The sequence below is a fragment of the Biomphalaria glabrata genome, chromosome 8 (genome assembly GCF_947242115.1).
Source record: "Biomphalaria glabrata chromosome 8, xgBioGlab47.1, whole genome shotgun sequence".
In the NCBI taxonomy this organism is placed as follows: Eukaryota; Metazoa; Mollusca; class Gastropoda; family Planorbidae; genus Biomphalaria; species Biomphalaria glabrata.
The window spans coordinates 6,769,007-6,783,053 of record NC_074718.1 but is presented as its reverse complement, the minus strand read 5'-3'; the positions used below and the strand labels follow the sequence as shown (position 1 = coordinate 6,783,053).

The 14,047-nt window shown below is 33.6% G+C and overlaps 1 protein-coding gene across 1 annotated transcript; it reads left to right on the top strand.

Annotated features, from left to right (window-relative positions):
- The first annotated feature begins 75 nt into the window (after positions 1-75).
- Positions 76-13,137, top strand: LOC106063805 (carbonyl reductase [NADPH] 3-like). Its single transcript, XM_013222270.2, has 8 exons — positions 76-401; positions 5,597-5,678; positions 6,358-6,536; positions 7,465-7,577; positions 8,131-8,259; positions 8,983-9,124; positions 9,926-9,989; positions 11,197-13,137. Exons 1-8 carry the CDS (start codon positions 381-383, stop codon positions 11,295-11,297), a joined length of 831 nt encoding a protein of 276 aa, XP_013077724.2. The 5' UTR covers positions 76-380; the 3' UTR covers positions 11,298-13,137.
- Positions 13,138-14,047: the final 910 nt, after the last annotated feature.

Genomic DNA, 14,047 nt, shown 5'->3' with positions numbered 1-14,047 from the left:
AACATTTCAAGCCACACACGATCCAGGATAGATCTACGAGTATTAGATCTACAAGGTTGGTGAACCGTGAAAAAGTCTCGCATTTTTGTCGGCAGTTCAAGCAGACTGTAGGCCTACCGTTACTGCGCTATAGATTTAGTGTCTTATACAAACATTCACGTCAAGAGAGAGGAACGGGACCTTAATTTTTGTTAAGTCATAGTCTAGATCGAGCTATATAAATCAAATCTAGATCTACATCTAGACTAGAGCTGTCAGCAGAATTGAAGTTACAGTTATTATAATCTAGCTCTAATTAATTATTAAATTATTATTAAATAAAAATAATTTATTAAATTATTTGCCTGAAACTAGACTAAATAGTAAATTCAATATAAAATATGAGCACCCGTATTGCTGTGGTAAGTAGAATATATAAGTAAAAGAGTATAGATCAAAATCTACTTTATATGTCTTAACTGTCTATACTCTAACTCTAAATTGACTAAGTTAGACTATGTTTTGTAAAATGTTCTCTAGAGATCTATATATATAATATATATATTATTACTAGAGATCTAATACTATATTGTCTATATTAACTATATTAATATTAGTATACTGTACTAAGTACTATACTAGATCTATATATAATGTATAATAATACATGTTTTGGAGTATTCCTTCAGACTCAGATTATTTTATTTACGTAATTATTTATATTTATATAATAATCTATACTTCCTACTGTCCTAGTCCAAACTTCTCACAGGAAGACAGGGGATATGTAGCCAGTAGTGGGCAGGGTTTGAACCTTGGACCATCAAGACAACCAAATGACAGTCCAGCGCGCATACTGCATGACCAGATACCTAAATAAGTGATATAATCAATGTGGAACTAGTCTCTATATGAGTATATTCTAAATTCTATATTATAGTCTAGACTTACTAGAATAGTCTGGCAATACTATTGAATACAATAGATCTAGATAAATATCAAGCTCTACCAGATATTCCTATTCCTAGATTTACATCTAGATCAAGATGGTATATAGATCTTCATTTGAGTGAGGGCTTGAGAGGCTCAAATCCTCTCTTGCTAAAGCCCTGCTGGAGAGAAACCCTCTGTATTGCGTAGTGCATGCATGTCACCATATAGGCAGAGAATTTTTGGTTTCCCAGACCTGTCGAGACGGAGATCAGCAAGTCTGGGGCAGTTAAACAGAATATGAGGCACGGTTTCCTCTTCTTCCTCGCAGCGGGGGCACCATGAATCAAAATTTGTCCATAGCCGTGAGAAGTATGAGCCGACAGGACAGTGGCCTGTCCTGGACAGTGCTATAATAGATTGTTCAGGCCTGGACAGCCTCCACCACTGGGAAGTGTGTCAGGGTGCCTCATGCGCTACCAGACTCCGCTGGTTTTTTGGGACTTGTCCCAGTACTCAAACCACTTTTCCATTTCTGTTTTTTTAATTATAGCCAGAGCATGGTGGAAACTTACAGCCTGTTCGGTAGGTGGAATTTGCCCTCCTTGGTGGGCCAAGGAGTCTGCAATAGTGTTGCCAGTCACACCTATGTGACTCGGTACCCACTTCATTATTACAGGGGTGCCATAGCGTTGCTTTATGCTGTGTGAAGCCATGATGACAGTGTCATATTGGGGGGGGCCATGGTCCAGGGCTTTGCAAAGCCTGTAGTACAGGTTTTGAGTCTTTGACCACAAAAATTTGTGTTGCCCTGAAATGTCCCTCGCCGAGTTGAGAGTCAATGACTTTTAAGGCTTTACAGACTGCCATGGCCTCCGCATCAAAACTGCAAACACTACTACATGGTCGAAAGATTTTGACTGAGTCAGAGCCAAGAAAGTCGATCTAGGCTCCATAACCTGCTCTTACAGAATCTATTGATGCCGACTCATCAGTATATGCAAAAATGGCACTGGGCTTGAAGGCGTTAATGGTCTCCAGTGCTAGAATTTGAAGATCGTTAGATGAACGACTTCGCTTAGTGGCAGTAGGGTCTACTAGTTTCAAGATATAGATCAGTGGTCTTGGAGGGCAATTTCATGAAATTTGGGGGGTGCTGGGAGCCAAAGGGGAGGTAAGGGGTGCTGGGCGTAAAACGTACACATAAAAATGAAATAGAAATTAGAAATACACTGAAATAAAACAAATTAAAAAATTTCTTCAAAATTAACGCTGACTAACTAAATAACTAGGTGGTTTGCTTTTTGGATTAAAGATTATTTTATCTACATATGTAGGCTATATATGTTAATATGTAAATTTTTATTTAAAAAAAAACTGCTAAAGCTAACATTCAAAAAGAATAATTAAAACAATTTTTTTTAAATGAATACAAAGACAAAGCTAGCATGTTAATGTAAATCACTCCTAAAGTTTTATAGTGAATTGCCACTGGATAAAAAGTATTCTAATGTTCTACTTTGAATGATATTTTCAAATAAGGTTATGAAACCAAGTTGGCTTCATGAACATATAGCAATATCCAAAAAAGTAATTCAAGAATATTCATGCACAATAATAAAACTTTCTACTATTCAAACAATATTTTAAAAAAAAACTGCATATCAGAGTATGTTTTAGTGCCCTCTTAGAAAATTGCATAGAATATTTTTTTTTAGCCAGAAAAAAAAAACAACAACTTTTTATGATGTTGCAGAAACTAAAATTAAAATTATTAAAAACTTATCTGTGACACAAAAATACTTATATATTTTTTTGGTTAGTGATGAAATATTTCAAAATTGTGTAACTGTAGCTTATTGCGACATTTGGAGCACCATTAGTGGTTGGAGGCTACAAAGGCTTTTTAAATGATATAGAATAAAGAAAATCCAGATCTATCCACTATTCATTTTGTGAGTTGTGATACACAGGCAACAGTTTGTTAAAATTTTAGCCCACAATTTCATTCCTATTTGAATCTAGTTATAAAAATTGTAAATGAAATACAAACACATGCCGAAAATAAGTTCATCATTCAACAGTTTGTGAAACAAATAATGAGCAACATGTTAACTTCTTAAAACTGAGGTTCGCTGGATTTCAAAAGGGGGTTTATTGCTTGTTTTGTTAAGCTCTTTGATACAATTTTAGATATTTTTTTTTGTGAGGAAGTCTCATTGTTTGCTGATGACTTTAAGCAGTTTTAAAAAAAAAGATTTGTTTAACATGGTAAGCAGCTAATGCATATGAATGGAACCATTGCCGACTTCAAGGAAAGAAACTGATTTTCATTGATTAAATCATTTTCTCTTTTATTGATATATTAAATATATTTGGAAGGGTTTTACAATCTCACAAAACTTGTTTGATGACAAATGAATTACTGCCTAAGGACATTAATGTCTATGCTATTCAGCTAAAAATGCTCTACAAAGAAATGACGATTCGTTTCTAAGGTGTAATAAATTTAAATATAAATAACAATTTTTAAACATTTGTTACTGATGTTTAAATTGAGTTGCAAAAAAAAATAGATTTACAAAATTATCTCTTCAGTAAAAAGAAGGAGGAACAACAGAGTTATGGCTGCACTTAAATGTTTCTGTGAAATCCAAAACTGTTGTCGAAAATGGAATTATTTTTAGCTTTTTCATCAACATACAAGGTTAAAATGTATTTAGTGAGTAACAAACTTAATGAATAAGCAAAGAAATTGACTGGGTGTAGCCACTAGAGGAGACCTTCGCCTTGCTTTTGCTAATTTAAAGCTTGACATTTCTAATATTGTCAGACTGCAGGAGGCACAATGTCCCATTAGCTTAATTTCATTTTTTTTTTGTGAATTCAGCAATAATAATATTTATATAAAAAAAAATGTACAATTCAACCTAAAAATATTCAACAACTTAAAAAGAGACTATTCAAAAGATTAGAAAGAAAATTATGACAATGAGATTAATTTTTGTGTGTAATCACTTAAGTTTGTAAAAAAAAAAGAAAATGTTAACAGATAGACTTATAATGTATTTGATTAAACATAAACAGAAAACTGCTTTATTAAGTATTATTTATTACTCAGACAAAGTAAAGTTTTGCTCATCATTCCTAGGAATGTACCTTGTACATTTCTTCCCATTGTTCTGAGAAGAATAGCTCTGAATCCTAAGAGAGTCTATTTTTCGCTTATGTTATCAGTGCATTGATCTGCATAAACTAATTTTCACTTTAGAACTATGCCTGGAAAAGCAAAAGAAAAGTTATAGATCTTGAGGAGCTCTGACTCGGCTCTAAGTAACAAACTGCCTTGATACAAATACCTTTTCATAAAATAGTAAAAAAAAAAAACTTGTCATCTTTCTGCTATTCGTGAGGGAGTTGGTGTATTTAAACCAAAAGGTTGAAATATTGATTTTGATTGTTGGATAAAATGTTATTGCAATAAACAACAAGATAAAAAAAAGCCAGACATTTTTATACTTTTCGCTAATTCCTGACAGACAGAGGAAATGTTCTTTGTTTGCCTGACATCTGGTATTCCTACAGGGGAAATATGAATCAACTTGAACAAACTAAAGGATGAAATCAGTTCCTTTAATGTCTCAAAGTGTTTCATACTATTTCTGCAGCTTTAACAGAAAATCAAATGACAGTTTTTTCTTACCTTTTGTGGATTTTGCAAAATTGCCTTAGAATAGTTAAATATACTGTCTGCAGAGTTGTTCACTTCCGATCAATCTACTAGTAAATAACACCTTCCTTGTGTCAATTGAGGAAATACAATTTTTTTAATAATCTGATTCACCAATTCAATGACTCATCTAACAGCATCAAATATTTAATTTGGTAGTAAGCTATAATATGAAATATAAACAGCACCACAATCTTAAATCCCTACCTACAACGTAGACATGTGCAGGTCCAAAATGCTGCAGTTGTGATATTATTGTTTGGCTGACTGATGTTTTTATTATTATTGTTACATTGTTAATATTCATGAGTATTCAATCAACTGATTGTTACGAGCCTAGCCTAACAGATGTGATTAAGTGATGATCTTTATCATGGTTGACCTATGGATAAGGGGTTTGGTTAATAGCATACCATTCATGACCTCTGTTAAAAAGTCTTTTAGTGAAGTTTTAAAAGGACCTATGGCTGTGGCATACATAAGACATGAGTAATAAATAACACTAAACATTGACTATTAATTTATATTTATTACTAAAGTCTACCACATTTATTTAATTTCATCTCAAGTTAATTAAATTTGTTTATATTGTAGTAAATGTTATTTATAGTATTGTTCACAAAAAAAGTTATTCAGGTTATTTCAAATTTGTATAAATTAAGATGTAATACGCCTACAACGGTTTAGTTGCCTACCAGCAGTTTGGTGCTACAAGTCAATGACCATCAACAACACCCAGATAAGCATCCCCTAATTTATCATTGTTTAATTGTTTAATATTCACTTTGTAGTTCCTTTCTACTAAATTGATTTTATTATTTATATTTATGATGAGGATAATATGATAATTAAAGAATATAAACCTAAAAGATAGAAAGCCTACACATATCATGTATTAGTATCTGTTATGTATCAAGTTTTAATGGGCTATTCACCTTTCTTTATGACTAATTTCAGGTAACTGGAGCCAATAAAGGCATTGGCTTTGCCATAGTAAGAGCTCTTTGTAAGAAATTTGAAGGAGATGTGCTTCTAACTGGTATGTAGACAATGTTGTACCAGGTTTTACTCAGATTTTTATTGTGCCCAGTGTAAGTATTGGGTAGAGTTTCAAATATTTTTGGTTATCCAGTTCTTGTGTCAACCTGTAGAAAGATGATAGGCTAACAACAGAAAATGAAATTGGAGTGGATTACTTCTATTGGAAGAAACACATTCAATGCATATATGTCTGAGACCTGGGGTGGGGATTGATCAGAGACCACTAGCGAAGGGAAAAAAAAAGCCAACTAGCCACATTTTCGGATTACTTGATAGCTGTAGAGGCATTCTTGTTTCTATTCTGACCGCTGGGAGACATCCTTATCAGTACCCATAAGTAAATTTTTCTTTTAGCTTGCAAGTGTCTTTACTAATGACTATCACTTTTGAAGCTTTCTATATGTAAGGTTTTAAGTCATAATTTTATGCTGTTAGAGAGAGAGAGAAGAGACCTTGTGATCTATGGGGCATATGATGTAATGGTCATCTGTTTCTGTTGCCCACAGTTAACAAGAGTGTCATGTAGCCAGCTGCTAGTAGTGCTGCTATGTAATGCTAAATGTCATGATTTTTTATCTAATGTCTTTACTTGCTCTGATTTTGATGTGATTAAACTCCCCGGCTTCCTTCTAGAAAGTCCCTAGTATTACTCCTGTACTTTGTTTTGTTTTTCCCAGCTCGTAATGTAGACCTGGGAAAGAAGGCTGTCGAGGAACTAGAGAAGGAAGGCTTACATCCCAAATTCCACCAACTTGACCTCAATGATCACAACAGTGTCGTCAAACTCAGAAATTTCTTACAGGATATTTATGGCGGCCTAGATGTACTTGTTAACAATGCTGGTATAGCATACAAGGTAATTTGATTAACACATCTATTTAAAATGCAATACTATAGTGTAGCTTCTGAATGTGGTGGACTCATAGTAGCAGCGTTCAGTGGAGTATCTGTAGCCCTCAAACCAGATAATTATATTCTCTTCAGACTAAAGACTTTTATTTATAGAAGAACAAAAATGTGATGTAACCAGTGCTGGAAGTAACCAGAGCCTGGTGAAACCAGTGCTTGATGTAACCTGTGCTTGAAGTAACTAGATAGGCAGGTTAAAAAAAATTTAAGGAACAAGGCATTGCATCTTACAAAATATAAAAAAATCATGTGGGGTTCTAGTCTTTGATAACTGTCTGTTGGGAAAAATTCCAGTAAAAAATAAGAATAATAGAATTCTAGAAATCTACATTTTAATTCCCATATTTAGCTTAAAAAAAAAAAATGTTTTTAGCCTGCTTCAAAAGCATTTCTTAAAAATTCAACAGTATGCTTTCTGACACTGGTCTCTATGATTGGACTATTCTATTTCTTCTATGAAGTTCTAAAATGTTCTATTACAAATCCCATTTTCCTCTTAACTGTTTTAGATATTTTTCAAACTCATTTGTTTCTCACTTGACTTCACCTTCATTTACATCAAAAACAAAATATCATAAACATGAGCTAATATGTCATTCTCAGGCACTGCCAGGATTCTGATTAGTTAAAATGGAAAATCAATTTTTGTCCTTATTAAATTAAACAATTTAATAATTCATTGTTAACATTGTTTTTATGGGTGTCTGGAATGATTCCCCTTGACAAGGGAGTAAAGGCTCTAATGTTATTTGTGAAGTGTGTTAAAGAAGTATGTGTTAATAGATTGACTCATGAATCTGGTGTTATAGCATTAACATTGTTTATGGTTATTAAGTGTATCATCTTAATGAAGGAATTTTTTTTTTCATGTACAGAATTCCTCCACAGCTCCATTCTCAGAACAGGCTGAGGTGACAAATAAAACAAACTTCTTTGACACTTTGAATGTATGTGAAATTCTCTTCCCTCTGCTTCGCCCTCATGCCAGGTTAGTTTTGGGATTTAGTTCTAAAAAAGTCAGTAAGATGATTCAAAATTATTTATAATTATGTGTTTTTGTAATCTTTGCATACCGTACTGAATTAACCTTAGATAAATCATGAACATTTGTATTTGGCATGGAATATATATTTTTCACCCATTCCCTACACATCACCTTCATCTTACATTTAAACAAACTAACCATAGACACTTTCCTATGTTGACATCGTTCAAATCCATTGAAAACTATCAGAAATTCTGGTTTCAGTATTGGAATAGCAAGCCTTATCACGTCTAATAACAATTGTAGACAATGTCCTCTTTGGAAGTATGAAGCTGGTGAGGAAATCCTATTTGCTATTTTCTGTGGCACAGCCTGCAGAAGACTCCTCCATTTCTTACATTAAAATCTCTGTTTGACTTTAAAAGAAGAATATAACTAGCCTTTTTTTTTATCACAATAGCTATCTTTATACTACTCACCAACTTCCTTATACAGCACCATTTATTTTAAATTTTGAACCAACCTTATTAATGTTTAATTAATATGTTTTGTCTAGGGTGGTGAATGTATCCAGCATGGCATCTCAAATGGCTCTCAATCAGTGCTCTAGTGAGTTGAAGGCAAGGTTCACTGACCCGAATATAACTATGGATGAACTTAAATCTCTTATTAAACAGTTCATTGAGTAAGTTCTATTGAATTGTAATAGGAATAATAGAATTCTGTTGATAGATGCATGTCCTGAAACATTAATTTTGAGTTTGATTTTTAATGTAATTTAAGATAAGATAATAAATTGCCAACATTTTTACAAATCTTACTTAGACTTAGATCCTTTGGCGCATTGGGCGGTAAGCTGTCTCCACAAAGATCTCACTGGCAATGTCTTATGCCTCTTCCCACCTGGTGTCCAATGCTCTGAGGTCCTCCATGAAAGTGTGGCTCCAAGTTATAAGAGGATGTCCTTGTTTGCGCTTCCCTCATATTGGCCTCCTTGTCATTGCAACTCTTGGTATGCGTAGTTCAACATGTCAGAGAACATGTCCCACAAACCTCATGCAATGCTCTGTCACAACCTCACTAAGTGGTCGACTCCCTTGTTTGAGACCCAATCTCTAAAACTGACTCCTAAAATCCATTTCGTAGCCATGTACTGCCAAGCCACATTTCGTCTTGTTTGGCAAATCACGTTTCAAATATTTTTCAGTCTTTAGTAAATCAGATTGTATAAAATTCAACTGTGCAAATAAAAATAATATCATCTAAGGTGATTTAGAAATCCTTTACTCCACTGCATCCTCTTCACATCTTTTGAAATGTGTTCTGAACAAATAGGATTTTTGAATGTAATGTTAATGTAATGTTTTCATCCTTTGGGACAAAAACTCTTTTGGTATTTGACTTATAGCACAGCACAAAACAATCAACACAGAGAGGCTGGATTTGCTAACAGTGCTTATGGGACATCAAAAATTGGTGTGACTGTAATGTCCATGATCCAACAGAGAGAGCTGGATGCTAAAGGTGCTGATGACATAGTGGTAAATGCTGTAAGTGGACAGCTGTTTTTCTGCCTTGGCATTAAATGAATATCTCAATTATTAGGTAGAATGCTGTGTTTAAACTAGAATGCGATGGGAAATTACTAGCAGATTTTTCAATTGAAATTAAATTTTAGAATGATAAATAAGGAACTCTTTTTTTTTTTTTTTTGAAATGAAAATGCAGATGACGCAGTGTGACAAGCAATGGGAATCTTTTTAGGGATGTTTAGGGGATTGAAGGTATCTGCTAAGTCAGTTTTTAATATCCCCCTTGGCTGATAATAACAACAGGGTATATTGTTATTTTAGTTATTTTCTTTAGTCACTTAATCTCTAAGTGTAGGTTGTCTTCTTTTATTGTTCTTCTCTTTATTTTGATTATTTTTGTATTGTGTTTCTGCATAATACTTTAGCTTGCTCAGTACTCACTTTTGTAAACGCTGGGGAGGGGAGATATGGAGAAAGTAGCCAAGCAGTTTATGTCACTCGGCCCCACTCCCCACATGATGACAAATAGTTAACACTGATATAGATTTGGAAAACTGCATGGGATATAGTAAACAAGTCAAGATCTTTTTTTACAAAAAGAACATCCTTAGAGGGATAGGTTTCTATAAGCCATTTTGCACACCATTAATTTCTCAAACTGGCCCACTGAGAGAAAAAAACAAAAAAGGATTCTCTGTTAAGTTTGAATTTATAATTGCCGCAGACTGAATTGCTTTTATTCCCAGAGAGTAAGGTTGTCCATTCAATGTTGTCTTCGGTTGACCTGAATGTGTTTCTTAAAGATTGCTTCTGTTTCAGTGTTGTCCTGGATATGTAAATACTGATATGTCAAGCCATCAGGGACATCTAACCATTGATCAGGGTAGGTTGTGTGAGTCGTAAATGAGTTAAAATTGAAATGTCCAAAAAATAATGAATATAAAAAAACATTAAAATGTGACAATTTTATGAATAAGTAACTTGTAAATATCTTACAACAAATTTTCTGATTTGTTGTTTTTTTATAGTAATCTAACAAATTAATATTATTCTAAGCATGTTTGTAAGTCGTATTTTTTTTTTTAGGAGAATGTGTTGTTTTTTTCATGATAGAGTGTGTGTGCGTGCCTGTATTGATGAAAATATTCTGATGTAACCATGGGTAATACCACCGTAGAGAAGGGGATAAAAGGAGGGAAGTGAATGATGTAAGCTAGGCATCATTAGTTGTAGTTACAAGATGGGGATGTCATTAGTTGTAGTTACAAGATGGGGATGAGAGACAAAAGGATATGTTGTTTTTGTAGTTTTGAAGTAACTCCCATGTTGGTTTAAGTTGTTTACCATCTTTTTTTTTTTGTTCACCTTAAATTGAAAGCTTTATATATTGTCTATAAAAGTGAAGTTGATTATGGCTTAAAAAACTTTGTTCCAAGTTCTGTAAATAATGTCTAGTTGGGCTAGCTGTCTAGAGCTACAGCCTAACCATTGAACTTATCAATAGCTTTATTGATTTAATTTGCTGACCATAAACACCAAACTGCTGATGTGAAGATGTGAACTCCACTTGTGAAGTTATTGTGATAATGTTAAACAAATGTGCATTTCATTTGCTGGGTTGTAATATTTTTTGTGTCAAATATACTTTTGTCTATTGTAAAACAATATTCTTTATTACTATTATGATTGGAGGCTCAATGGTTGAGCGTTATAGCGCTTGGCTACCAAAAACGAGGGTCCCAGGTGTGAATGCTGGTGAAAACTGGGATTCTCAACTTCGGGATCTTTAGGGCACCTCTAAATCTACCCAGCTCTATAGGTTACTTGACATTAGTTGGTGAAAAGTAAAGGCCGTTGGTCAATGTGCTGGCCACATAAAACCATTGTTAACCATCGGCCAAGGAAATAGGCAACCTTCACATCATCTGCCCCACAGATCGCAAGGTCTGAAAGGGGAACTTAATTTTTTTATTATTTTAACTGCATTATTATAAAATATGCAGCTATAAACAAAAAAGGGACATTTATTAACTTAACAGATAGTAATGCTAACCCAGTGTAATGGTTTTGTATTTTTATTTGTTCTCCAGGGGCAGAGACTCCTGTCTACTGTGCGCTACTCCCACCCAACATTGACCACCCCAGAGGAAAGTTCATCAGGGAGAAGAAAGTGGCCGAGTGGAAGGCATGACTGTCCAACGTTTAGCTTTGTCTGGTCACCAAAAATGTTTTCCTTTCTAGTTTTTTTTTTTTTATTACGCTTCGAAATGCTCTTATTGTGTGCCTTTTTTGTTTAAGTAGGCCATTTCATTTCACACTGCTGTTAAAACTATAACTTTCAAAAAAAAATTTTTGGAAGATAAATCTTTGATCTTGACTTAGGTCAGTGTTATATCAAAGTATGTGTACTACACAGAGCTTGATTTGAACATCAGAGGATGTGTATTTTTGCAGAGTGTTTTATAATTCAGAAAATACAAGTTATCTACCCATTGTATACACTTTGTTATTGTAATAGTGTGGAAAGATTCAGATGCATTTTTTTTTAAATAATGCAAGCAGAGAGAAATAAGTTAAAAAAAAAAAAGAGGGCTCTTAACCCTTAAAGTGCTGAGCCGTTTTACTGTGACTGCATACAAAATGAAATAAACTACCATACGCGTTTTAAGGGTTAAGGACATGTATAAGTGAATGAAAAGATGAAGGAAAGGTTTAAAGGTATGGTAAAAAAAAACAACGCTAGTTCTATGTGTTTATATGAATGGTTCAACGGAGTAAAAAGTACTTAATATAGACCTAGTCCTTGTTGACCTTTTCATTTTAGCATTATTTTTATTCATTCTATCTTGTGACCTTTTCAAAAAACTTTGTTACAAGCTTTTATTAAATATGTTAATGAAAATGTTTTTTTTTAAATGTTTCGAATGTTTATAAGAGTTTAAGATAATTTATTTTCTAGTTCAAACCTCCCCACAGCGGGGTATGGCAGTGGGCAGGGTAAGAACCTGGAACCACGGTCAGTCCAAATGACAGTCCAGTGCCAGCTAACTTCAGTAAAGATGTGTTGGTAAAATTATTTGGAACTACAGAATTGGACAAGAATTTTTATACTTTTACTAAGACATTGCTGTAACTTTTTAAAATAATATTGAAAGATATAATGTGATTAGTATAAATAATTCAAACTTAAGACTATTAATTAACTCTAATATCATTAAAGGAATTTATAGCAGGAGGCGACAGTATTGTAAAGCACCCAACACTTATGGCATTGTTTGAAGCGTGGTCGAGAGGCTAAGTGCACTTGAACTTGACTTGTCTTGGCTACCTAGAAGGGGGCTCGAGGTTCGACACCCGACTCGGGCAGAGTTGCGTTTACTGAGCACCTAAAGGCAGCACGGAAAACCAACTCCTAGATACCCCCCTCACCTCCACTGGTCCACAAATGAGATTGGACCAAAACGCTCTGAGCATGCCATAAGCATGAAAGTAGCGCTATATAAAAGCTATAATAATAATAATAACAAAAACAAAGAAAAGTATTTACAAGGCTATAATAACAACATTAGGACCTGTACAGCAACAGAAAATGTGCTATATACTTTGGCAAAGGAAAATCTAAGAAATATCTATGGTACGGGTATACAAGAGAAAACTGGATGCAGGACACTAACCCTCAGATCTATCAGTTATATGAAAAACCATTTATACTGATGGAAATATATATATATATAAAGACTTCATTGTTTAGATTACATTATCCGACTACTCTGGCCCTGAAATTAATTAGAAATAGCTGTGTCTAAAGATTTTAAATGGCATTAAATTTGGTAAATACTGGTATTGACATTCAGCACTGTGGCTGTAGGGGAGGTAACAAGTAAATATAGGCAATTTCGTTTTTAAAGGGAAAAAAAATAATTTTATTATTCATAACATTGTATAGAAAAATTAACTTTTTTTTTAAAATATCCAATATTGTACAAATATTATGTACCTTAATAAAATGCAATAAAATTATTATAAAAATACTGTATTGCTTTTTAATTGGAATAGTGTTATTCATACTTTGGAATAAGATTATAAAGCTAAACTACAACAATACATATGTATTATAAAAATAATTTTTTATGCTTTTCTCACCATGTAACAACATGTAGGCACTTCAATAAGTAACCGTACATTTTTTAAAGAGCGAACTTTACTCTTATGTATAATTACGGAGTCGTGGAAAATATTATTTGGTAATCAAGGATAAAAAAGTTAAATTATCTGATGCCATTCTATTTCCTTCATTTCCATTAATTAATGTACAGCACCAGTCAGTGTTATAAGTCTGATACTGTTAAATGTTACAAAGGTTATATTACCTGGAAGTACCATTTACAGAAGGATACCATCACAGTTTCTTTTGTTTCTATTTATGTACAGCATATGTTAGTTTCATTAGTATCAAAATGCTTTTGTTTTTTAAAAAAATCTACTATTTATGTAGATATACTCGACAAACCTTTGCAGATCTACGGAGGATATAAGACAGCCTATATCTACAATTTCACTGATACATATCTTGAAATAATAATGATAAGGCATGTCTTCGAGGCGAAAAATTAAATGAGGAATGCAGTATTTCCCGTGGCTACGCAGCCCCAGCTGTGACCTACATATTTTGCCACATCCAGGGAAACATAATCTATATGATTATGATATATCAGGAAAGACTCTGCATTGTATCCCGTTTATAGTGATTGATATAGAGTAGCAATACACGTACTATGCCACGGTTGTAATAGTTGGTATATGTTCATTTTGCCCGGAACACCTTAAACACCGTTATACCTATCAATAAAACGGGCCACCTTACAGCGCTGCACCCCCCCCCCCCCCCAAAAACACATTTTTCTAGCCCTCAAAGTTTATGTCCTTCTATGTTTTGTCTGT